The sequence below is a fragment of the Mya arenaria genome, chromosome 17 (genome assembly GCF_026914265.1).
Source record: "Mya arenaria isolate MELC-2E11 chromosome 17, ASM2691426v1".
NCBI classification, from domain to species: Eukaryota; Metazoa; Mollusca; class Bivalvia; order Myida; family Myidae; genus Mya; species Mya arenaria.
Genome location: NC_069138.1, coordinates 45,703,460 through 45,731,006, shown reverse-complemented (window position 1 = coordinate 45,731,006; position 27,547 = coordinate 45,703,460). Strand labels below are relative to the sequence as shown.

General features: G+C 37.0%; 2 protein-coding genes across 2 annotated transcripts; both read left to right on the top strand.

Moving 5' to 3' along the window:
- The first annotated feature begins 2,131 nt into the window (after positions 1-2,131).
- LOC128223543 (tyramine beta-hydroxylase-like) lies at positions 2,132-14,140 on the top strand. The gene is made up of 11 exons (XM_052932819.1): positions 2,132-2,154; positions 2,358-2,553; positions 2,819-2,954; positions 3,399-3,494; positions 3,650-3,829; positions 4,134-4,300; positions 5,156-5,399; positions 5,550-5,646; positions 6,140-6,354; positions 13,382-13,638; positions 13,961-14,140. The coding sequence occupies exons 1-11, from the start codon at positions 2,132-2,134 to the stop codon at positions 14,138-14,140; spliced, it is 1,791 nt and encodes a 596-aa protein (XP_052788779.1).
- A 4,447-nt stretch (positions 14,141-18,587) lies between these two features.
- Positions 18,588-19,859, top strand: LOC128224813 (lactose-binding lectin l-2-like). Its single transcript, XM_052934875.1, has 2 exons — positions 18,588-18,894; positions 19,352-19,859. Exons 1-2 carry the CDS (start codon positions 18,595-18,597, stop codon positions 19,739-19,741), a joined length of 690 nt encoding a protein of 229 aa, XP_052790835.1. The 5' UTR covers positions 18,588-18,594; the 3' UTR covers positions 19,742-19,859.
- The last annotated feature ends 7,688 nt before the right edge of the window (positions 19,860-27,547 follow it).

The window sequence follows — 27,547 nt, the reverse complement described above, 5'->3', positions numbered from 1 at the left end:
AAGTAAAAGGGACTATCGCATGATAAGCCATCTCTACACCGGGCGTTTAAGGGACTAACTCATGCATATATATATATATATCTACACTGATGTTAAAAGGACTATCTCATTCTACTATATCTCTACACCGGGCGTTAAAGGGACTATCTCATGATAATCTATCTCTACATCGGGCGTTTAAGGGATTAACTCATGCTAATATATCTCTGCACTGGACGTTAAAAGGACTTTCTCATGCAAATATATCTAGACACTGGACGTTAAAGGGACTAACTCATGCTAATATATCTAGACACTGGACGTTAAAGGGACTATCACATGGTAATATATCTAGACACTGGACGTTAAACGAACTATCACATGCTAATATATATATCTACACTGGACGACACTTAACGGCACTATCTCATGCTAATATATCTCTACATTAGGCGTTAAAGGGACTATCTCATCCTAATATATCTCTACATTAGGCGTTAAAGGGACTATCTCATCCTAATATATCTCTACATTAGGCGTTAAAGGGACTATCTCATCCTAATATATCTCTACATTAGGCGTTAAAGGGACTATCTCATCCTAATATATCTCTCTACACGAGGCGTTAACTGGACTATCTCATCCTGATATATATCTATACTAGGCGTTAAAGGGACTATCACATATTGATACATCTATACACTGGACATTTATGGATTTTTCGCATGTTATTATATTTTAATAAAATGTTCATAAATACAACTATACTGTAAAAATTATCATTTGAAACAACAATAATTTTATTTCCATTCCTTTTCTATGGTGGCATACTTCTGCCACCAGATAACCATATAACTTACTAGTTAGTTAAGTGGTTAACTAGTTTAACTAACTAGTTAGTTATATGGTTATCTGGTGGCAGAAGTATGCCACCATACGATTCAATTTATGACTTAAATAATGCTGTTAGTTTATCAATGACTTAAATATGTCCGTGAAATTGCGGCCTGAATTCATGTATTTATTTTGGCATTTGTCATTTGCTGTTTGGTTCTTGTTCAAATAAACAAATAAGTAACATAATTTGAACGTATGTTGTATATGGAAAATGCGAGTCTCACGGAAAATCTGATAAGAACTTCCATATTGAATAAAACTAGAATGTCCCTTCATATTTCACCGTATGTTTAATAAGTATATTTTGGAGGAATATTTGGTTTATGTAACTTTGATCCAAATGGTATACGCTTATTGTATACTTCACGTGAGGCAGATAGTACGCCTACACACTATTTGATGTTTTCCCTTTCAACGTTCATTTACAAACGATCTCACCATGCAGTGTGTTTTGGCCAAATAGGCGTGGGCAACCGCCGCCAGCGGACAGAGACATCTAGTACTTTGATGTGATTTGGTCAGCTTTGGGGACATGTTGACAGATCGGTGACGTTATACAGTATTTATGTAAACGTAATGTTCTATCTCGATTACGATTTGTAAGAAACAGAAGATTGGAACACTGGTTATATATGGTTATTCGTGATCGTTATTTATCCGAGTAAAAAAATTATATTGCTTAAAGCTGCACTCTCACAGATAAAACGTTTTGAAAACTTTTTTTAGTCTTGAAATGAGCCTAAAAAGTGCGACAATGCATGAAAACCAGTCATATAAGACTGCTGACTAAAAATCAGATCGCAGGTTTTCATATGCATGATAAAAATATGTTTTATGCATTTTTCTTCAAGCGTTAGTAACGCTTTTAGCAATCATTAATTGTCGAACGTAAATATGAAAAACTACGATCTGGTCTTTTGTCAGCAGTCTTATATCACTTGTTTTCAGATAATTTCGCACAAAAAATTGGCTCTTCCCAGACAATTTTTTTTACAATTTTTTGTCAAAACGGTTAATCTGTGCAGCTTTATAATTACATTTTTTGCAATATTGCGTTATAAACCTAATTTTCGACAAGCTGTAGTTGCATTATTTGACAGGAACTGTTCCTAGCTAAAACAATGAAAAAACAATGAACCTTTCAGTGACTTGATTCAAACAACAACAATAACACTTGACCCTTGCATAACCCTCGTGCGTGTGTTATAAGCGTTTATTAGTCACCCCTGTCATTACTTGCTTTACCATTATGAAGATGGACCGTGCATTCGTCTGGATGTAAGGGATGTTAAAAAATAGTGTTATTATGCTTCCGATTGAATGTGTGTTTTTTCTTAAATAGATAAAAGTTTTAAATGTCGAGCATTCTAATTTTACATCTTAAAAAATAAGTACTATTTATTATGTGACTTGGCGTTTTTGTTATTTTTATGATTGAAATCGATGTCATCCTTGCATTAAGTTAACCATGATGCTTTTAGGTTGTCTGCTGTTATTGTATATTGCTTTTTGTCACCTGCGTCTGGCTGGAAGAGTCTCTTGCAAAGGATTCCGAATGCCGACTACGTCACAAATCCATGTGACCCGGCGCAGCCATGGGAAGGTATAGGACATGAAAACCCGGCAGGATACGGAGCCAGGAACCAGTTTGGTATTGACTTTAAAAAACATGGAATGGTGAGAATGTTTGGATTTATACTTCAAAATTACTTCAAGGCTGGTGCCAATATAAACAAATTGTTTTCATTTTCAAATTAGTATCTTATAAAAATGATAAGGTACCTAAATGATAATGATAACTGATGATGATGATGATGTTGATGATGATGATGATGATGATGATGATGATGATGATGATGATGATGATGATGATGATGATGATGATGATGATGATGGCGATCAGGATAAGGATGCTGATATGTATCTCACATAACAATCTCAGGCTTGGAACCCATCCATCTGCGCGACAGACTCAGATGGAGACGGTCGTACGAACGGGGAGGAACTGGGAGATAAGGACTGCACGTGGTCGCCTATCAACAACGTGACGTTGGCGACCGCTGGCGTCACACACCCAGGTACATTAACTGAACAAGATGTATTCTGTCATAGTAACGGTACCGTTCTAAGGCGGAATTCCAAATTAGTATTAATAAAGGTTTTCTATTGCTTATGTCCATCTGTATTTGTTGTATTGTGGCGTTGTGTGTTTCGTGTTGAGTGTCTTGCTCGACCTTGCAGTTTGCGCCTCTTTACAGGGGTACGGTTATTTAATTTGGCTGCATGACTCATCACTGTAGTTGACATTGAAATTTTTGAATATTGATTTTATAAATACAATCAATAATATGTGCGCTGATCAGCAGATACGAAAAATAACTATTTTGACATAATTTGGATGAATTTCAAAAAAGTGCTGATCAGTGAAGAAATTAGAAATAAATAAATAAAAAATACATGTCATACAGATACGATAACTTATATTATCAAGCAGGAATCACTGTTTGTTTCTTTGTCTGCAGGTATCTGCGAGCCCCTGGGTTCAGATATCTGCAAGAACAGAAACTACTGGCTCAACTGTGCACCAGACTTCAAGTGTGACGTCATTAATGAGAGTGGTATGTGAATGACATTTACTTATATGCTATACTAAACTTTCTATTTATATGTATTCAAGTTTGGTGCAATACTGAGATTTGTTTTCATATGACGCTAACAGCTTCTAGAAAATGTAGAACAGCCTTGTTTATATAATTATATGTTTATCATTTAGACACTAGAAACATGACCGTCCGATTCCCTAAATTGGCCGTGCCGGTGAAGGCGACCACACACTACTGTATGATCTTCCAGTTCCCGCAAGATGGCGACTTCCACATGGTTGCTACTCAACCGTTGCTTGACAATAAAAAGGTCATGCACCACATTCTCTTCTTTGGATGTGCAGAAGACCGTGAGTGTTTTTTTTTTCGGAAAAAACTGCCTTATCTAAAAAAAACAATGCCTTACCAAAAATGAAAAGCGTTTAGAAAGAATGCATAAAATCGTTAGTAAAACATGCACGTGTCCATAAACTTAGATCGAAACAAAATATTTTTTAAAAATCCAAGCAAAAATATATAAGCAATGTGATAATAACTTTAATGCTATCAATTTATCGCTGGAGATAATTGAACTCTCCAAAATTGTATGTATACTAGATAATCATGCATCGTTATATAGGTTTCTAAAGTACCACATGATGCCGATGTTTTCAGAGCAGCCGGCTCATGAGGTGGGCGTGCCTTACGAGTGTGAGCTGAACTTTGACCGAGCATGCAGGGAACAGCTCTCTGTGTGGTTGCTGGGCACTCAGGGACAATGTGTACACGAGCATGCTGGCTTTCGGATAGGACAAAGGGGTTACAAACTTGGGGGAATACAGGTAATGGGATAGGGCAGAAGGGTACAATAAGTGGGAATCAGGTAGTGGGAGAGGTTCAAATACTACAAATTAGTGGGAAATCAGGTAATGGGATAGGACAGAAATTAATAAACTTGGGGGAAATCAGGTCAAGGGATAGGACAGAAGGTTATAAACTTGGGGGAAATCAGGTAATGGGATAGAACAGAAAGTTATAAACTTGGGGGGAAATCAGGTATTGGGATAGGACAGAAAGTTATAAACTTGGGGGAATTCAGGTAATGGGATAGGACAGAAAGTTATAAACTTGGGGGAAGTCAGGTAATGGGACAGGACAGAAAGTTATAAACTTGGGGGAAATCAGGTAATGGGATAGGACAGAAAGTTATAAACTTGGGGGAATTCAGGTTATTGGGGAGGGCAGAAAGTTATAAACTTGGGGGAAATCAGGAAATGGGATAGGACAGATAGTTATAAACTTGGGGGGAATCAGGAAATGGGATAGGACAGAAAGTTATAAACTTGGGGGAATCAGGTAATGGGATAGGACAGATAGTTATAAACTTGGGGGAAATCAGGAAATGGGATAGGACAGAAAGTTATAAACTTGGGGGAATCAGGTAATGGGATAGGACAGATAGTTATAAACTTGGGGGAAATCAGGAAATGGGATAGGACAGAAAGTTATAAACTCGCCTATTTAGTTGTTATACATGTATAGTCAATCATTCATCCGATGCCGTGGATCGACACAGACCCATATGATGATCATTCCTATAATGACCACAAATTGCATTATTAGGTCATAATGCGCTTGTTCTAATGTCAGGATAACGTACAGAGAGACGGGTTCTATTTTTGAAATGATGTTGCTAGGTTCACTGGGAGAATGTTCACCTGTTACCCACTGAGACTGACAGTTCCGGAATGACCTTCTTCTACACAGAGCGACTGCGCGAAAACGATGCGGGTATTTTATTTGTTGGACAAAATTACCTCACAATACCACCATCACTGCCGAGGTTTACCGAAATGGGAAAGTGTCATTCTGAATGTACACGGCGGAAGTTCTCAGAAGCAATTAATGTGACCTACGCTCTGAATCACATGCATTACCTTGGTATGTACTATCCTGTATCTAACGCGTACATACAACAAAGAGTTATTTGTTTCATTTAATACAAATGTCTTTCAAATTGATACTATTGTAAAAAGTGTCATCTCAATCCAATTATGTTATGCATGTTCTGACTGTTTCTTATGCTTGCAGGTCGAGAGATGAGCGTGCGGGTGTACCGGAGTGACCAGCTGGTGTCCAAACTGACGGACGAACACGACTACCAGTTCGACACTCCACACCTCTACAGGTTAACTTTGATTTAAATTTAAAGGACATCTCTGTGTATTCTAGGGTCTGACAGACAATGTTAAAATTATCTTAAGTATGTGCGTGTGTGTGTGCCTGTGCGTGCGTGTGTACGTGTGTGTGCGTTGGTGTGTGTATGTGTGTGTTTATTCAGGAATAAAGCATTCGTATAAGTTACTATTTAAAGGATATAAGTAAACCTTTATTTATAACTATTTGAACATCTGACATGGAAAGCTTTTGTAATGCAAAATAAAACCAAAAACAAACACTAATCACATAATACATGAACATAAACTTATTTTAGATAAAAGTCAGGGAAATAATCATAATTTATATCATTAAAGCAATACTCAGTCGTTGTTCATCAGTTTGAAAAATCACCGTTTCTAATTATATACCAATCATGTATGAACTGTTTTAATTCGAATTACTTTTGTGCAGTTTTTGCAAGATTTGTTTTCGGAGAAATGGTCTAACTTTTTTCATTTCAGTTATAATGAACCAGTCAGAATTCAACCTGGTGACGAAATCCGAATTACGTGTGTGTATGACTCGATGTCACGTGATAACATCACTCATGCCGGAAGTGGTTATCAGGATGAAATGTGTTTTGGATTCCTCACGTATTATCCTAAACAGGCAATCAGCGAAGGATCTTCTTCTTGTGTATCATGGAAGGACATTCCACTATGTTTGATGGAGCTAGGTATTCAACGCTACTATCATTGTGATAAAATTTCGTGTGAAACTCCATCTGGCATTTACAGTGTGTGTATACCACGTGATAAATTACGTCATATATGCCACGTCGGAATGCAACATTTTGCTTAAAATAAAGACTTAAATAGAAGATAACTTTTCTTTAACTACACCAGTTTAAATAAAACAAAGGTCAGTCTACGCCGCTTAAAGAGCCCCGGCTTCGTTTTATTACCGAAGTTTGATGAGGTGATTAGTTTCATCAAACACTTCGACAAACCTGTTTCCAAAATAATGTTTGACAGTGCTCCGTCAGATGGCCGTATTGTGAAAAGGTTTTTCGAAGTGTTTTAAGAAACTAAACTCTCAATCAAATTCTGGTAAAAGACCGAAGGCGGGGTTCCGTCAGCGGCATAGACTACGCTATTTTTCCTTTAAAATGGTGAAGAAATAATGAAGTTATCTTTGTTTAAAGTCTTCATTCGAAGCAAAATATTGCCTTCCGACGTAGCATTTATGACGCAATTTATCACGTGGTATACGCACAGTGATTTAGCAAATGCTAGTTACATGTAACTGTTAAATTGAGAAAGCTTTATAAACGTTATAAGTTTTAGCACAACATTACGTTGCGGTGGTTGAAATACCATTAATTAATGGATACACAATATATATGTATATAACTATATATATAAATCAAAAGTATCATTTATATTAAATACACAATGTCCAAGGCCAAATAGACCCGGTCATGATACATACACCACAAGGCAACACATTACATAAAACTCAACCTATCGTTATTTGTATAAGTTATATTATAAAGTAAAATTTGGAGTAGCCGGCTTGGCACGTTCCCGGACAACTTGTTCCGTTTGTGGAGTGTGTGTGGTGTTTGTATTTATGTATGTAGCGTTTATGTGTCTAAGTATTTATCGTTTAGGCCCATGCACTGTGGGCTTGTCTCTGTAGTTTTCATTGTCATATTGGTGTGAAATCACTGGGTCTTTTAAAGCTGCACTCTCACAGATATACCATTTTTACAACATTTGAAAAGAGCTAATTTACGCGTAAATATCTGCAAACCAATGATATAAGATTGCTGACAAAAAATCAGATCGTAGATTTTCATATTTCCGTTCGAAAATTAATGTTTTATGGCTTACTAACGGTTTAAGAAAAATGCATTAAACATCATTTTTTAACTGAAATATGAACATCTGCGATCTATTTTTTTGCCGGCAGTCTTATATAACTGGTAACCATGGATTTTCGCAAAAAATTGGCTCGATCCAAGACAAAAAATAAAAAAAGTTGTCAAAACGTTCAATCTGTGAGAGTGCAGCTTTAACCTCACTTGGACCATTTATTATAATTAAATTAATGCCAGAAGTATTCTTAAGTGTATACTTCTATATTTCAGAGAACAACGTAATGGGGTGCAATTTCAAAAATATTCATAATCTGTCCAATCCTGTCACGAGGAGTATTTACGATTCAGTGACGTCACAGTGTCAACCTTTCGGACCCTGCCAACCAAAGTGTCTTCCGGTTGTGCAAGACCTTCTACAACAGCCATGTTACATTGGAGATATGTGGGATTGGTCACGTGACAAAATTCTTAAGCGTGATGTCAATGATAACTCAACTGCTGATTGGTTGAAATTTTACGCATCTGTTGATTCTTGTACGAACCAAGCATCGTTAAGCTCTTCCCAACGATTTCAATCTTCATGTACACTGCATACAATGTTGACATTGATAGTATTTTATGTCTCTTTGTGAAAATTCAGCATTAAACATGGCAAAATATGTTATTCTTTGTAATAGGACTGTAGAAAATATTAATCAATTAATACTATTGTTAATTAAGGATTTAAGAAGCTCATCGTTAAGACTATATAAAGCTCCCGTCCGCTCGGTATCTTACGGAGAATTCCGGACTCAAGAGGGTCGTATGCGATATGCAGAAATTAAAAAATAATGGCATTATTCGGTTCGCAGACACATTTAAATTGTTTAATATTCATATTAACGAAGGCTTTGGGAGAACATTTTGTATTCGAAGGGAGGGCAGTTTCAACCACCATTGTTAAAGGTGTACTATTATTCCCAAATAAGATTTAACACATTTAATAAAAGTGTTTAATTATACCAGAAAGAATGAGCAAATGTCGAAACCAATGATGCTTATGGGGTATACCGAATTTAATTTAAAAGAAATATGCAGAAAACATGGTTTTGCTACCTTACGAGACGATAGTAGATCGCAGTAAATCTTTTATCATTCACCAATCATTTAATATTTTGCGTTTCAAGCTATTAAATACAAGCTTATAATATTGTTAATAGTAATTAACATTTTCAATAAATTCATTATTTAGTACGTAGTTGAGGGTTTATCACTAAAAAATGTATGTTTGTTTTATATGTGTATGTATTGATTTTGAATATGAGTGTCACTTTAAAACTCTCCTTGTGTTGTATGTGTTTCCCAGGGCTTCTAATTCTGTTGATATTCAGCGCCTTGTATGTGTTACGACGGCTAGCGCAAAACAGATTTCTATACACAAATCCTGTCTCCATTCCAAAATTCTTGAGGAGATAAAACAAATCATAAACATGTCGAGTTCGTCTTAAAGTCTACTCCCTTTTTTAGAGAAACGACAAAAGTTGTCATCAATATATAACGTGCACTTGTATATGTCTTTATTAAACCTCACTTTTGTCTACAATGGTAAAATCCCATCACCCTAAAAAGCAAGGGGGAGGACGTAGTTTCGTTTCATGCAAACATTAGGCGAGAAAAATGTTTCATGACAAACAAAATGGCTGATTTAGAATGAAAAGTACCGACTATGGTACCAACTTTTGCCTGGTAAGTGGACTTTTTCTTTAAATTTTGTAAAATGTATGCGTCCAGTATGTGGCGAAAAACATATTCCTCGATCGACATCTTAGTTTAGTATAATAACTTTAAAGATAAAAAAGTTATTGAACAGATTGTGGCTTAGAAGGCAATGTTTACAAAAAACGTGTTGATTTTATCCACAATTTTTCGTATTTTCTCGGCAAATTTGGCATTTCTGTGCATGTATTAACTGTGCCTGCATGTATATATTCCTATTTTCCAAACTTCATGGTTATTACTCGACTGTACATGTTTCCAGGCCGATTGTTTGTACCTTAACCACCCATTATGTTTATTGCAAACGTATTACCCACTTTTTGGTGAAATGCAAACAAACTTCTGCACAATTGTTTAGCCTTAAGATGATAGGTATTTAGTTCTGAAAATCGCTCATGATAACGAGTCTTTTAGTTTAGTATGTGATGTATATCATAATTTGAAGTCAACGACTTTTTCACCTTTAACGTATAAATACGTTATACAGAAAATCACACAAGATATAAAATCAACACGTTTATTTGTAAACATTGCCTCCTAAGCCACAATCTGTTGAATAACTTTTTTTATCTTTAAAGTTATGATACCAAACTAAGATGTCGATCGAAGAATATGTTTTTTGCCACATACTGGATGCATACATTTTTCAAAATTTAACGAAAAAGTCCACCCACCAGGCAAAAGTTGGTATCAAAATCGGTACTTTTCATTCTAAATCCGCCATTTTGTTTGCATTGAAACATTTTTCTCGCTTAATGTTTGCATGAAACGAAATTACGTCCTCCTCCTTGAAAAAGATATATTTTGACTATCAGAAACATTTTCAAACTTTTTAACACGTGACCGAGCGAAAATTTACTGCCAGGTCATGTGACCGCAATGATATTTTAAATGTCATATCAGGGTGAATAACTGCTTCAATATTTTATCTAAATCATGACATGATTGCCTCCCTTATACACATACTGCATTGACGTTATTGTTCAATGTGTACACAGAAACATCAGACGACAGGAATTGTCAGCAAGAAAACATGTCTCGATGTGCAAGCATTTCTGAAGATGATTTAGACATCTGGATGGAAAATGAACAAATACAGTAAAAACAGTTTTAGCATTTATGAGTTTTAGCATAATTAATGGTGAAATTGTGTTCTAGATATTATTATTTTATTATGTTATGTGTTGTTTACCTTGTTAAACTTGTTTAATGAAATTTAAAGCATTTTAAAAATGTTATTTATTCTGTTCGTTAAAATAAAATAAATATAATATGGCAGCGTGTGTGACATCGATATTGTCAACCCTCGGGCAATATCAATATCAATGTCACACATGCTGCCATATGATATACAGAGGATATTTGTTGAATTCAGTGAAAGATCGTATTCTATTCGTCACAGAAAAAAATATTTTCATGAGTGGCGTAGCTACGAGTGGAAAAATTATTTTTTGTGACCACGAGTTAAATAAAATTTTCGCGCGAGCAGTCCGTCCACTAAAAAAACAGTTCCACACTGTATGGAAATGATTGTTGCAATTGATTTTTTGTTTTAGATAAAACCCTACTACCATCAACGAAATCATTCTTAACATTTATTGATGCACAAAACAAGTACTTAATCAAAAGCCTTTCGGAAATAAAGAAATATATCGAGTAGAAATACAATTGAATGAAACTGGAGCATTTGGCAATCTTCGTACATTCAAGAACAATTTCAACATATTTAAATCAACAAATATGGACTTATAATACTGTGTGTATGCGTAAAATCAACAAAAGTCTGTGTTCAATGTTTTTCGTAGTGTATATCTATTTACTGTCGCTCTCAGACTCTGGATCTTACGGTATTTTTTCGGGGTGATTTCATGCTGTGCAGCCGAATGAAGTTTTGTTGTTGAGATAGCGAATTAGTTTCATTTCTATTAAAGTTGAGTGTCACGTTTCCGTTAATTTTTGGGTTTACAAATAGGAATACCACAGAGGAAATGTCGAGGATGTGCCCGAAGATGCTTTTGAGAAGGATGGAGCGCAGACTTCGGAAGTTTTCTAGACAAGATGTCGGAAATCACCATGGCCTGGTTGGTTTTCAATTTGCTATAATTGTTCAGGTTTTTATAGCCGATTATCTGAACTATTTAATAAGGCGGGACTCGTTCAGCTTTGGACAAGCCTTTACAATTGTGAAACTTTTCTTTTAATGAACGGACTACTCGCGCGAATAGGAGGCAACCTTGACATAGCGGTTATGCCGCAGTTACTTCCCTTCGCAAAGAGGCCACAGAAAGGGACTTTCGTCAAATAAAATTTACTCCAGCAGGGGAATATATTGAAAAATCTCGTGGTCACAGAAAAATAATATTTCCACTCGTGGCTACGAAATATATTTTTTGTGTGACCACTCGTGAAATAAAATATGATCTTACACTTAATTCAACAAATATCCTCTATTTATTATACCTCACTTCTATAGAACATATAATAAAAACGCCAGGGCAATATTTTCGACAATCACCCCGCACTATCACCCACTGCCGCACTGTTACCCTCTGGCGTCATTATATTGACAATACGCTACTAATACACCACCATGTTGGATTTTTATGTGAAAATAATGATTAAAAAAAACTGGCACTGCAACTTAAAAAGACGCTTATTATTAAACCTCGCTTCTATGGAACATATGAAATACGCTACGAATACGGGATTTACTGATAGTATTTTACTTAAAGTCTGTATCACCTGAGCGCTTTGTTTTCTAGCCGACAATTGTTGCAAAAATGGCAGCAAGATTTGCAGCTGTCAGTAAAAATGATTTATTGACATTAGAAACATTTTTATTCTCTTGATTTACATGTGAATTTTAATCGGATACTTTAAAATTCTACAGTTTTTGTTCTGAATAATGAAATAGATGTTGACAGTCTTGAGTGTGAAGCTTCGCCTCGGTCGACAGTTTTTTCCTCAGGTTGACAATATATGAACTGTCACCCTCAAGGTTGTCAAATTTATATAATGCAAATCCAAGAAAGTTAATATCAACCGAGCCGTATCCATTCAGTCTGCATAACAGTTCATCGTGATTCAGCACTTTTCTTATTTGTTGTAGAACTTGACGTTACGGGGATTTAATAAAAACATTTTTTTGTTATATTCCTGACATAATCTTTAAAGGTGTCATTTACGATTAAATAATTAAAGAGAAAATAAAAGTGCGTATATTCCAATGATAGAGTCTAATGCCTGATAAAAACCTGAGCAGATGCATGACTCTTTTTGAGGTTTTAGACTGGAGAAATAACGAGAGAAAGACTGAACATGCGTCAATACTTGTTGTCTTATTACCTCCCTTTTCTTCACTTGAATATAATTAAGCTTTCAAATATTTTATGGTAATAAAAGTATAAGTTTGATTATTTAGTTTAAATAAATATTTGAAACAATAATGTCTTCCTTAGAAAATGGAAATCATGTGTATATAAAGCAAGTTGAAATTTTATAGTTTTTGCCGTCTCCGTGGCCTTGTGGTTAAGGCGCCCGCCTACGGGGCGGGAGGTCGTGGGTTCGATCCCGGGCCGCGTCATGCCGAAAGACGTTTAAAGCTGGTACAAGTAGCTCCCTTGCCTGGCGCTTGGCATTTAAAGGGTAGTGCTTGGAAAAGTGGTGTACTTAGTACTGACTCAACCCAGGAAAGTTGTATCCCGTGTATCGGTGCTTTACACGGAGCACGTTAAAGAACCAAGAGGTCTCTTCGCATCGCAAAGAGCTAGGTTATCGCACCCGAATATCTTGTATCTCACTCTGTTTCTTCAAGTCTTCCAATGTCTGGATTTGACTGCGAATTGCTGTCACTTCTATCTCATGTCACTTAGGCATTTAAAACACAATTTAAGTCGTGCTGGCGTCACGGCGGGGTCAAGCCTTAATGCAGCCAATGGGCGCGGGCAGACCTTGATAAACTCAAATAAACAAACATAGAGTTTTTGGTACTAAGAAAATCACGTGATATGCAATTTTCGGAATGCATTAGCAAGCACCATCCCCTATGAATTAAGCCAAGACCATTTATTTCGCGAAGAGTTATTAGAAGATGATAGACTTTATTTTCATGAAGTTTTGTGTCCAGAGGGTTCTGGTGCAAGCGAGATAGAATTTAGTCAGTCTGATTCAGAAAATGATTCTAGCCATGAAAGTAATTCTGTCAATGATGAATCTGATGATGATGAATGTAATACAGAGACTGTTCAGTGTGAAAGTTTTGACCATGACTTAGAACCCTCTGAAGATGATTTAAGACAGAGAAAGAAAACTGATGATTTCTTTGCTCAGACCTGCAAGTGTAAAAAAAACTATATGACAAACCATGCAGTCAAGTTGTGGATGGTAATGGTATTTCTGACTTACGTATGTATTCAGCTTGTATACAGACAGATGAACTTGATCTTGTTATTAAATCAGCCATGTTGTGCCACAGAAAAAATGGTCAACAAACTGACAGTAGTAAACATAAACGGCAGGCGAGGTTAGGCTAAGTCAGAAGTTTTATGTTAAGGGAGTTGAAGTTTGCCGTGAAGTATTCTGTTTTGCATACAACATCGGAAAGGAGAAACTAAAACGAATTGGTCGGTTTCTTGACAATGATGGATTGATTGCTAGGACTCATGGTAATACCAAAAGACTACCTCATAATGCTATCACATTTGAGGAAAGAGAAAACATAATAAAGTTCCTCATCTGCTATGCATCTGACAATGCAATGCCCCTTCCCGGAAGACTTCCAAACTACCGCAATAGTAAAGTGTTGTTGTTGCCATCTGATAAGTCACAAGCAGACATTCATGTGGAATATGAAAAAAATAGATGGTGCAAGAAGTATAAGTCTTAGTACTTTTACCAGAGTATGGCGGGAGTTGTGCCCACATACATGTATTGTCTTAGCGAAACCAAACACAGACTTGTGTTTTAGATGCCAAACCTTTTCTTGTAATGTTTCACAAACTGGTGCCCTTTCTGAAGATGATAAAATGACACTTCTTGATGAATATGAAAGTCATGTTGAAAGTGCTAGACATCAGAGGGAGCAATATAGAATGCAGTGTGATGACTCTAAAGTTACATGTAGTGAAAACATTACAGTTGAAGGTGTGGTTTGGTTAATAAATTTCTATGCGCTATAGTTTTAGCTGTCTTATGGCATGCTTCAAGATTTTCTAGTCTTAAAATTAAAATATAATATGTTAAATTCTATTGATTTATATTAATTGACATGCTGGATATTGAGTTATCATTTTTTAGAATGTCCATCTGCATCAATAATAGTGACTTTTACATTTTACCGAAGCCTTTTTTCATGCCTGTTATGCTTGTATATACATGTAAACTTTGAGCGTATAAATATTCAAAACATGGATAAAATTCTGAAACAGAATGAGATACCCATCAGATCATTTTATATTACTTATATATTTCCTTGTAGGCCATCAATATAAATTGTGAAAAATATATATTTTAGGTGCAGTATCATGTTCCTTAGATGCAACCGTCCACTACAGCAGGGACTTTGCACAGCAGGTTCATATTCCACACCATAGCCAACAGGTTAGTTAATTTTGTTCTATCAAGTACAAGGAAATTGATTTTTTTACTGAAGTTATCAATTTATTGCAAGAGATAATCTTTTTTAAAGGATTTATTGTGCGGTAATTTGCATGATGTATCATACTTGTGAGTGCCCTAGGTTTAGGTTGCAGTAAATGTTTGTTTCAACTGAAATGGCTTCATAGTGTATTTATTGAATGTAAAGTGTTTATGTAAGAATTATTTTTACATGATTAAGAAATTTAATCTTTAGAATAAAATGCTTGTTCTAATTACCAAATACTGTTGTCAAATTTATGTTGTCAAGCTTTTATCTATTACAGGTTGGACACCTGTATTTCAAAACTGCCAGGAGATGTGAGGTATTTGGAGTTTGCTGTGAAGGCATTCGGAACTCCTCGGCCATTTTTTTCAAAAACAACCTCGGATGTATGCCGGACGGTTTACATACTCAAAAAGAGGTACGTTTAAGTCCGCTGCAAGTAGATCGCATAGTAATTTTATTTAGCAGTTGAACTTTATGTCTTAACTCTTGGGAATCTTAATTATGTTTGCAATAATACACTTCATTGGTAATCAATTTAAACTTAGATCAATAAATACATCTCTAAAACACTAAATTTAAATAACGATATAATTCAAAAAAATACGAACTACTTCAACTGATGTACCGGCATACATCCGAGGTTGTTTTTGAAAAAAATGGCCGAGGAGTTCCGAATGCTGTGAAGGATCTGGTAAGCTTATTCATTATGACTCACTACTCTCGAAGCTTGCCGGAGATTGCCGAGTTGTTACGATTGCTTGTCTGCGATGTTGTAATCGTTGGGTAAACTATCACGTGACGATTGAGGTCATGATATTTCCCGCACTCCGGGTCGGGCGTATATTGACACGCCGCTTGCATAATAATTGACCGGCTGACGTCATATTAAATATGTAAGGAACAAATAAAATAAGGTATTAACAGAGGATGTGCGCATGGTAATATACCTCCGTGACTTGGAGCACCAAAAATGCACCAGAAACAGTGATATTTGATGTGGAATCAGTGGACTGCATTGCTAGCCTAGATTGAGCATTTTGCATGTAAAAAGACGATTTGTTTTTCACTGGAGTTGTTTTCATTCTATTTATGGACGTGTAGAGGTACTTTACAAGAAATTAGCACCAGCAGATCCAAGGGGGGGGGGGGGGGGGGGGGGGGGGCAAAATTGTCCAAGTTCACATTTTATTTCAATACAGGAGGGGAAAAACTCACCATTGTGAACCCGAAATTATAAGCATAATCGTGGGCAGTCCCCTTTACCTCAAATCCAACACTTTACAATTATAAAAAAATAATAAATTATTTCGGTTCTGAGCGAGGGGTGCATGTCAAAAAGGTTACTCCCCTAAGTTACGTCCCCTCTAACGTCAAATCTTGGAACCGCCCCATATTAGTGTCAGCCCAGCATTCTTTAACATTCGTTTCATCATGGACGTGGTTGTCGGTAGACGTGGGGCCTCGGAAGACGGGTCCTCGGTGAATGGATCCTTAATAGACATGGGTCCTCGGAAGACGCGAATCTTTGGCAGACGGGTCCCTGGTAGACGCGGTTGTCGGTAGGCGTGGGGCCTCGGAAGACGGATTGTCGGTAGACGCGGGTCGTCGGTAAACGTGGTTGTCGGTAGATGTGGGGCCTCGGAAGAAGGGTCCTCGGTGTATGGATCCTTAATAGGTAGGGGTCCTCGGAAGACGCGGATCCTTGGCAGATGGGTCCCTGGTAGACGCGATCCTCGGTAGACGTAGGTCCTCGGAAGGCGGTTCGTCGGTAGACGCGGTTCGTCGGTAGACGCGGTTGTCGGTAGACGTGTGTCCTCGGAAGACAGGTCCTCGGTGTATGGATCCTTAATAGATAGGGGTCCTCGGAAGACGCGGATCCTCTGCAGACGGTTCCGTGGTAGACGCGGTTGTCGGTAGACGTAGGTCCTCGGTAGACGGATCGTCGGTAGACGCGGATCGTCGGTAGACGCAGTCATCGGCAGACGCGGTTGTCGGTAGACGCGGGGCGTCGGGAAATCGGTTCTCCGTAGGCGCAGATCCTCGGTAGACGCGGATGCTCAGTAGACGGATCCTCTGCAGGCGTAGGGTACCGGGAGACGAACGTCCTCGGCAGGCGAATCCACAGAAGACGCCGGTCGTCTGTAGACCGATCCTCGGTGGACGCAGTTTTTCGGTTGTCGGACCTCGGTAGACAGATATTTGGTAGACGGATCCGAGGTAAACGCATGACCTTGGCAGAGTGTGGACGCGGTATTTTGTATGTGGACGGATCCGCGGTGTACATATCCTTAATAGACATGTGATCTCGGATGATGCGGGTCCTCGGCAGACGGAACTCTGGTAGACGCGGTCCTCGGAAGACGCGGATCATCGGCAGACGAGTCCCATGTAGACCGGCGGTCGGTAGACCTGGGTCCTCGAAAAATGGATCCTCGATAGACGCGGGTCCTCTGTAGACGCGGGTCCTCGGTGGACGGGTCCTCGGTTGATAATAGGTTCCTAGGAAGACGGGTCCTTGGATGGCGCAGGTCAACGGTAGACGAAGGTCTTCGACAGATAAATTCATAGAAGACGCCGATCGTCTGTACACCTATTCTCCGCAGACGCTGGTCTTCGGTTGTTGCATCTCTGTAGACAGATGCATGGTAGACGGATCCGCGGTAAACGCGTGACCTAGACGCGGATACTCGGTAGTCGGACTTGGGTACACTGTGCTCGGTAGGCAGATCCGCGGTAAACGATTGATCTAGGCAGACGGATCATCGGAAGACGCGGGATTTCGGTAGTCAGACCTCGGTAGACGGTGCTCGGTAGACGGTGTTCGGTAGACGGATCCGCGGTAAACGCGGGGCCTAGGCAGACGAATCATTGGAAGACGCGGTTACTCGGTAGTCGGACCTCGGTAGACGGTGCTCGGTAGACGGATCCGCGGTAAACGCGGGGCCTAGGCAAACGAATCATTGTAAGACGCGGTTACTCTGTAGTCGGACCTCGGTAAACGGTGCTCGGTAGACGGATCCGCGGTAAATGCGGGACCTAGGCAGACGGTGCTCGGCAGACGGATCCTCGGTAAACAGTCCTCGGTAGGCGGATCCCCCGTGCACTGTCGACCTGTAGCGTAAAGCATATCATTGTCATATGAGCGGCCGAGAAGTTATTGTTCTTTCCCTTCCTTTAAAATGCTCGGAATCTTTTCTCTGCTGCCATATCATATATAATATATAAATTGTATACATCAGTTGCATGTAATGTAATGTAAGGTATAAAAGCAGAGTACCTCACACTTTGCAAATACGTGTCTTCTACGTTTTTTATTGGTTTGAAAGACTTTACAAGCAAAATGAGTTTCGAAAATTGATACACAATAGTTGTAATAATATACTTGAATCAAATCGTTCAAATACATATGCTCGTCAGCTAAAACATTTATGGAAACATGTACCTTTTCAAAATAATCAAGAACGGTTGAATAGTAGTAATCATTGATTGTTTAAAGGTTTTCTGCATTGCATTGATGAGTTGAATTATTAATGAGTTCCTGAATATCAGAATGTAACGTTCGATATTTTCAAACATTTGTGTTTTGTTTAATTTTGATTTAATATTTATTTATTCTTAACATCCACATGGATACGCATAAACAAATATCACAACGTTCACCATTGCAGTGCGTCCATTTTTGCGCTAGACAGAGGATGCTGTGCGTATATATATTTACCTCCATGGTTGTGTTAAGTGTCGCATCGAACAGTTTTGTGCAATTCATGCCAATTAGTAAATTAGAATCGGGCTCTGAACTCGTGTACAGCAATCCCTCAATTTGGGCAAGAAATCGGATCAAGGAGCAGTGTCTTCTTCACTGTAAACTCGACGAGGAATGTGAAGTTACTACATTCAACGCCACAAGCAAGGGGTGTAACTTTTACAGAGACGTGGCGATCAGCCTTCGAAACACGGACACAAAGGACGTGATCACAGGATGGTGGAAAGTTAAGGTATAAATATAATAATGCCTGTACATCAACCAAAATTGAGTATAAGGTGCCCTTTGATATGTTATTTATCAAGATATTTCCCAAAACACCGTTTGAATGGTTTGTACTGAAATGTTGTGTTTCAACAATATAGATACTTCAACATCATATTTTATATATAATCTAATAGTTCGCGTTGTTCGCGAATGTGGCGAAGTTCACTTTTATTTTACTTGGTACCCAACTTGCCACACTAGAGTTTGAGAGACACAAACACATTTTAAACTTTTTTTGTAACTTTAATTTGTTCCAATATAAACAAACACTGATAGATTGTTATTCAAGTAATAACAAGTTATGATACTATGATCTGTCCCATAACGTAAATATTAAACGCGTTCGATCCTGTGATGTAACCCTAACAACTCTCTAGGTATGGACAATTATTGACAGTAACACATACCTATATTCTTTGTAGTCTTGCCCGCCTGGCTGGGAACAGTTTGAGAAGTCGTGTTATTTATTTCCAAACGAGACCAGAACGTGGGAATCGGCATCGCAGCATTGTGCACATGTCGGCGGCTACCTGGCAACTGTTAACAGTCAGCGGGAACAAAATTTCATTACTGGCACCAGACTATATCAGAGAGATCGTCTCTTTGTTGGAGGAAGAAGATCCAAAGACGGTAGCTTTCAATGGGTAAACGGCGAATCCATGGAGTTTACTCTTTGGAGGAAAGGGGAGCCGAACAATCGCGGTGGAATAGAGGACTGTCTGGTTTTAGGCGGTTCAACGGAGGGTCTGTGGAATGATACACCGTGTAATCTTACCATAACAACTGTATGTGAAAAGGCAATGTTCGTGTAGGTGTAAAAATGTGTAACTTTATATTCGTTTGTTTTCAATGTGTTTTTTTTTAAATTTTATTTTGCATTTGTCAATTAATTTCTCGTGTGTATTATAAATAATAAATATTGGAATCCGATATAGTGGCTTTCGATATACCACTTTTTAACTGGAATCTGGAAAACCATTTAGTCTCAGTTGTATACCTTTAAATTTGCCTCACGTGTAGTTTCCGTATAGATAGCAATTTGCAATAGAACTAAACAAGGGGTTTGTAGAGTAAAGGTGTTAATACGCATAGTTTTTTTCATACATGCGTAAATATCTGCAAACCAGTGATATAAGACTACTGACAAAAGATCAGAGAGCGACATATCTGAGATTGCAATGCCCATTATCAGATGAATTGCATTAGATATTCATAAATAATTATATATTTTCAAAAAATACAACAATGTCTTAATACTAGTTATAAATACTGAACTTCAACTATTCCAAATATGTCGAGTTGAGTGCTTAATTATTATACAGCGTATTGGCTCAGCCTCCACCCTTTGGCTCCAGCTCCCTGGCTTTTGGCTCCAGCTCAACCTCAAAAAGAGTATAAACATGCTTATTCCGGTAAACAGGCGGTCATTTGTATTCCCGACAAAATAAAAGCACTCGATAATACCGGTTTTATCTTAAATGAAAGCTTCTTGAGTGAAATTCAGCTAAAAATTGGTGAAAATGTTCTACTTTCGTTTGTAAACATGCATGTGTTTGATGGGAGAATCGGTTTTATAACTCCATTAACAATATGTTTACAAAATTACTGAAATACGTGTGAAGATTGAACATATTTATATGGCACTGCATTCCCCGATTTCTCAAATAAGCCCACATAATTGTGATATTAGATAAAATAACGAGTCATACTTACGTTTTGATGAAATCCGTTCTTTTGCTCTAGCTCGGAAGTGTCATTGGCTCTTTTTTTATACACAGCTCCTAAAAGAGCTGGAGCCACTGTTTCGCACTCGTGATATAGTGATCGTGTGAAACGTCATAGTAGAATACTTGGTATACATGTAATATAATTTATAATCACCGGGCCCAATTCTCGAAACTTCTTAAGTCCCTCATAACAGGATTAAGCTAAGCTCACTATTTTTGGTGTTCAATAAATTGCATAATATTATCTTCTTTAAGAGTTTTTATACTTTAGAAAGGAAATGTCATTATGATAATCACAATAAACCATTTTTCATTTATCAAAATTCAATTCAAGTATGTATTTTGGCTTATTGAAATAAGCTACTTAAGCCTGTTAAGCTTAATAAGTTTCGAGAAATTGGGGCCAGCAAGATAATCACGCATCGATCCGATATGACAAATTATGTGTATGAGTATATTTATAAATACGATGACAGTCGAGCATAATACTGGCCACGTGCTCAGTTACTTCGTGGTCAGCAATCGGAAAACCTCGGCAATTTTCAAACATATATGACCTCGGCAATAATACGGGTCTTAAAAGATAATCCATCATGGCGGCGCCCATATTGAAAACGTGTTGTATGTGTATTCAAAAAAGCGCTCTTCCCGCGAGGTCGGAGCTGTGTTGCATGTATAAGCTCTAGCCACAGTTTATCCACGTAGGACTGTACCATTTAAGGAACCATAACTGATTTAATGAGCCATTCGCAGTTAAGCCGTGTTAAGGCGTGTACTTAGGCCTTGAGACAAACATATGACTACTGGCAGGATCAACCAGGTAGCTATCGTAGCTCGGTCACCGTGCTCTTGCGAGCGCGGGACCTCGCTCGGGCGGTCGGAGGTCCGAGTAGCTACCTTAGTGGACGGCTCGATCGAGCGTCGTCCGTGTAGTGCTTAGACACCAGTTCGGCTGTGTGCACCGGCGCTCGGCGGACGACATGCGGAGGCTCCAAGCTGGGGTGCCTCAACGCGAGTGTGCCGAGCAAATACCGTCCTTACGAACACCGTCCCGGCTACGGGTAAACCGGACCGGACTCGCACGACACGTCGGGCCTGTAATATAGACAAGAGACGTTTGTTAGTCCAAAACCAATGCGTCGCTCTTGGATGGCGCTCCTTATGGTGACTCTGGACAACTTTGTGCTGATCGGACGGCCCTAGCGCCGGCGACGTATCTTTCAAGCGTTTGCCCTATCAACTTTCGATGGCACCTGATATGCCTACCATGGTGATAACTGATAAGTGATAACGGGTAACGGGAAATCACGATTCCGAAGAGGGAGCATAAGATACGGCTACCACATCCAAGGAAGGCAGCAGGCGCGAAAATTACCCAATCCCGACACGGGGAGGTAGTGTCGAAACATAACAATATGTGACCTTTTCGAGGCCTCGTTATTGGAATGAGTACACTTTAAATCCTTTAACGAGGACCAATTGGAGGGCCTGTCTGGTGCCAGCAGCCGCGGTAATTCAAGCCCCAATAACGTATATAATAAAGTTGCTGAAGTTAAATAGCCCGTAGTTGGATCTCGGGTGCAGGCTTGCGGTCCGCTTCACGGAGGTCACTACTCGCCCTGACTTCCAGGCCGGTGTCACCGTCCCTTGGTGATCTTGATTGAGCGTCTCGGGCGGTTAGAATAAGAAAAATAAGATAGAATAGATAGAAATTATAACACGGTCATTGGTATATCATAAACATGTATTAAAATGGAGAAGAAATGGAAAGAAAATATAGCTGTGCTACCCCGTTGAGACTGAAAGATTAGCCTTTCGGCTTATGTGGCGCAGCCAGGGACGAGAGCCCGCCGGCACAACACAAGACCGGATGAGGTACGACAACTGTACAAGATCCTCATAAGAAGGGCTGAATGGATAACTCTCTCTTGAAGAGTACTAAGGTGGGATCATCTACCGTATTGACCTCGGGAAGAAAGCGAACCTAAATTGACCCGAAGATGGTTGGTAGAGGTTGAACTGAACGTGGATGTTAACAGTTTAGTAAGGTAGTTTGATGCTGTTACTTCATGGTGGATTTTCAGTAATTGCAGTTTGAACCCTCTGAATTTATTCAATTTAAGTATCTCCCAGCAAGGGATTTAGATTAGACCATCTCGATATTATCCTCCTATTTCTTCTAGTAGGGTTCCACGTAGTCCAAATAATTGTATGTGGACGGATTTTTGTATGTGGCAAATCCTTCTCGTATTTAGAGATTAGAAGAATCCCGTATTGAACGTCTATTATTTTAGACTAGGGTTCCACGCTGTTCCACGCTCAGGCACAATATTCGAGATTCGACCATACCATGATGATAGCTGTGGTCTAAGTGTCTGTGGACGCTGATCTTAGTTAAGTTCCGTTTCATGAATTCCAGCATTCTATTTGCTTTCTTAGTTTTACAGTCAATATGATTGCCCCACGACATATTTGATTGGATGTCGACGCCAATGTATTTCGTTGAGGTTTCTTCTGCTAGTTTTTGAAAGTTTTTTGGTTTTCTGGCACGGATAATCCTAAGGTAACTGCATTTTTTCCGGTGGAATTTACATGCCCAATTTACCTTCCTAATTTATACATATGTTCTTACAACTGTAGGGGGTTGAATAATACAAAAAAGCGCCTTGACATATTTAATTTACTTAGAGAAAAAAAGTTTGATATTGTCTGTGTTCAAGAAACTCATTTTATTTATGAACTTGAGAAATCAATATACATGTATTCAGAATGGAATGGAGAATGTTTTTAAAGCCATGGGAAAACAAATGCTAGGGGAGTTGCTATATTATTTCGAAATAATTTAGACATTAAAATTAACAGTGTAGTTAAGGACAATAATGGGAATTATCTCTTGTTAGAATTATTGTATAATGATATGTCTTTTCTGTTAGCTAATATATACGCACCAAACACAGATTGTCCAGATTTTGTTAGTATGATTTAATAAAATAGATATATTGAGTAATATTGATAGGTTTATTATTTGTGGAGACTATAACTTAGTGCTAAATCCAGATTTAGACTATGTAAACTATAAAACAATAAACAATAATGTTAAAGTCAGGAACAGATTGTTAATATTATTTCTGAAAAACAAATACTAGATCCATATAGAAAACTACATGGAGAGAAAAGAACCTAAACTTGGAGAAGACTAAACCCTTTTCAGCAGGGTAGACTTGACTTATTTTTGATATCAAATAATATGATAAATATTGTGAGGAAATGTGAAACAGATATTTGTTACAAATCAGATCATTCAATTATTGCTTTAGAATTATGCTTTTCTTTAACCAAACATGGTAAAGGACTATGGAAATTTAATAACTCACTTTTATTAGAAATCGAATATTTAGAATGTATAAAAAGAAAGATTGATGATGTTATTTTACCATATTGTATTCCTGTATATGATAGTGGTTTTGTGGTAGAAATGGATAGATCAGAAATACAATATGTAATTAATGATGAATTATTTTTAGAAACTTTGCTCATGGAAATTAGAGGTAAATCTATATCTTTTGCCAGTTACAAGTCTAAAAAAGAAATAAACAAGAACAAATATTGCTAAATGATATTTTAAAATTACAAAGTAATATTACAGAAAATAATAAAGAACAGTTAATAATTTTAGAGACTGAGTTAAATGAATTAAGACGTAGTAAGCTTAAAGGCTTTGTAATCAGATGCAACTTAGAAAAGAAAACTATTGCTGATAAACATATCCCATTTATTGAAAGAGACGATGGCACTTTTATATATGAACAAGATGAAATTTTGAAAGAGTTTTACAAATTTTATGAAAATCTTTACAGTGAAAGGGAATCTGTTGATCTTGATCTACAAGAAGAACTAGATAATGGGGATATAATGTAGTAAACAAACATCAGATAAGCTCCTTAGAAGGCCTTCTGACATATGATGAAGTATCATGTACTTTAAAACATATGAAAAATGATAAAAATCCAGGATGTGATGGATTCAGAGTAAATTTGTACAAAATGTTTTGGAAAGTGTTGTTAGAGCAATAAACCATGCCTTTAAGTGTAATTTGTTTTCTAGAAATATAAAATTGGGTACGATTGTGTGTATACCAAAGGAAAATAAACCTAAACAATTCTTGAAAAATTGGAGACCTATTACTTTGCTTAACGGCATTTACAAGATAGCTTCAGGTAGCATAGCAAACAGATTGAAAAGTGTATTGGATGTTTTAGTTTCTAAATACCAAACTGGATTTGTCAAAGGTCGGAATATTAGTGAAAACACTAGATTATTGTATGATGTAATGAAATTGTGTGATGATAAGAAAATTCCTGGTCTCATTATGCGGATTGATTTTGAAAAGGCGTTTGATTCTATATCGTTTGATTTTATCGAGAACGCCTTAGCATTATTTAAGTTTGGTGATACGTTTAAAAGGTGGATTAGAATGTTTTTTTATATAATACTGAGGTGGCTGTTCAATTAAATGGATACTTGTCATATTTTTGAAGATAGGTAGAGGATGTAGACAGGGAGATCCAATTTCTCCATATTTATTTATTTTATGTGCAAAATTCTATTAAGATAAGATATTGTAAAGATATAACAGGTATATGTATCGATGGGGAGGAATATAAGATTTCACAATTTGCAGATGATACATCTTTATTAATAGATGGTACAGAGAAAACAGTAAAAACTGTCAAAGAGTAGTTATATAGATTTTCACAATTATCAGGTTTAAAAGTAAATTTTGATAAGACGAAGTTAGTTTGGATTGGAACACTAAAATATTCTGCCAGATCCATTAAAACAAAATTCAAATTGTCATGGGATGAAACTAGATTTAAACTACTTGGTGTACATTTTGATGTAGATCTTAATAAAATGTGTGAACTAAACTTTGATGAGAAACTGTTGAAAGTGAAGAATAGCATTCGATATTGGAAAAGAAGGAAATTAACACCTATAGGGAGACTTACTGTCGTAAAGTCAATTGTATTACCACTGTTTACACATTTATTTATCAGCTTACCAAATCCATCAAACGTTTTTATGAAACAACTCAATGATTTATTCTCTGAGTTTGTATGGGATGGAAAACCTAAAATAAAAAGCACAGTGTTTGTGAAAGATTTTACAGAAGGTGGTATGAATATGATAGATGTTGTGAGTTATATGTATAGTTTGAAAATAAAATGGCTTAAAAACTATATAGTACATAATGAAAGTAAATGTTTCAAAGTGATAGCCAGTTTTTTTATGTGGTTAAGATGTCTAATTGTGGTAAAATGTTTTGTCAAAATATTTGCCAAAAATTGTCAAATAATTTATGGAAAGATGTAATAAAAGCATATATGCTACATATAGATAAAATATGTGTAGACAAAGTAAAGCAGTTTTTGCATATGCCTTTATTCTATAACCATAACTTTAAAAAGGGAAACTATGTATTTATACCTGCCTTATATAATAAGGGGTTACACTATGTAAAAGACTTACTCGATTTAAATGGTAAAATGTATAGTCTCAGTGCTTAAGAATTGATTGTTGGCCAAAAAATGAACTGTTTACTTTACAATGGGCTCAAATCTGCAATAGATTCATATATGAAACAAAATATCATTGGTTTAAGAGACATTGACATTGCTCTTTGTAAAAACCCATGTATAAATTGTTATTTATATCCTATTTTAGTAAAACATGACCTAAATAGATTTCTTTACAAAACGTTTATTAAAAACACTGATACACCAACTAGTCAACAAAAGTGGGTGTTGTTATATGAAAATATCAATATAAAATGGAAAGTTGCATATAGCTATGTATTCTATTGCACAAGAGACTCGTATATGCAATGATTACAAACAAGAATAATTCACAGAATACAACAAACAAAATCGTTGCTTTATAAAATGAAATTAGTTGATGATAAGCTATGTTCTTTTTGTGAACGCTGTGAAGAAACTCTCCTTCATCTTTTTGGGGATTGTAATAAGATACAGCTTTTGCAACAACATATTTTACAAAAAGTGTATTTCATTGATCCAAATATTGTCATAGATAGTATGTTTGTTTTGTTAGGGTCTGGAAATAACAACTTATTAATAGCAACAATAAGTTTGACTTATTCTTCCTAGAATTTAAAAAAAAATCACATTTTTGTGTAAAAGAAAAAAATAGTTCCAACAGTGCCAGGGTTTATTAATCGCCTAAGACTGTCTCTGGATATTTATAATAGCACAACATTATCAGATAAGAAAAAAAGTGATTGGACAGTTGTAGAACGTTTTCTATTGTAACTACTTTTTCGATAAAATTATACTAAAATAACTATAATAATAATTGACAATATGTGATATACTTGCATGTCTATTTTTTTCTTTCCTTTTTTCCTTACTTTGAAATCATTGATTTTGTACAGGGTTTTTAAAATGATACAGTAGAATACGTATATATGAATGTTACTTTGCATATTTTGTGTATGTCGTTTGTACCTACTGTTTGAATAAACGAAAATGTCCAAAAAAATAATAAAATTACCTTCCCATTCCGCTAGCTTGGTCAAGTCATTTTAGAGATGGAACTGGTATTCCGCTGTATGTATCTGACGGCAGACAATGGTATCATCAGTCTAAAGTTGGATGTGAGATTTTCCGAGAGGTCGTTAATGAACATCAGGTACAGTGGAAACTCACTAAACCGGACGAGGTCCGGACTGAGCAAAATTTCCGGTTAAGTAAGGATTCCGGTTTAGTGAGGATTTGATGTACGGATTAAGTTTACTCAAAATATTAACTGAGTTAACATTTAAAGGCTTTTGTCCTCTAGGGACAGTTCAATTCTCCGACGTTTAGACGGAGG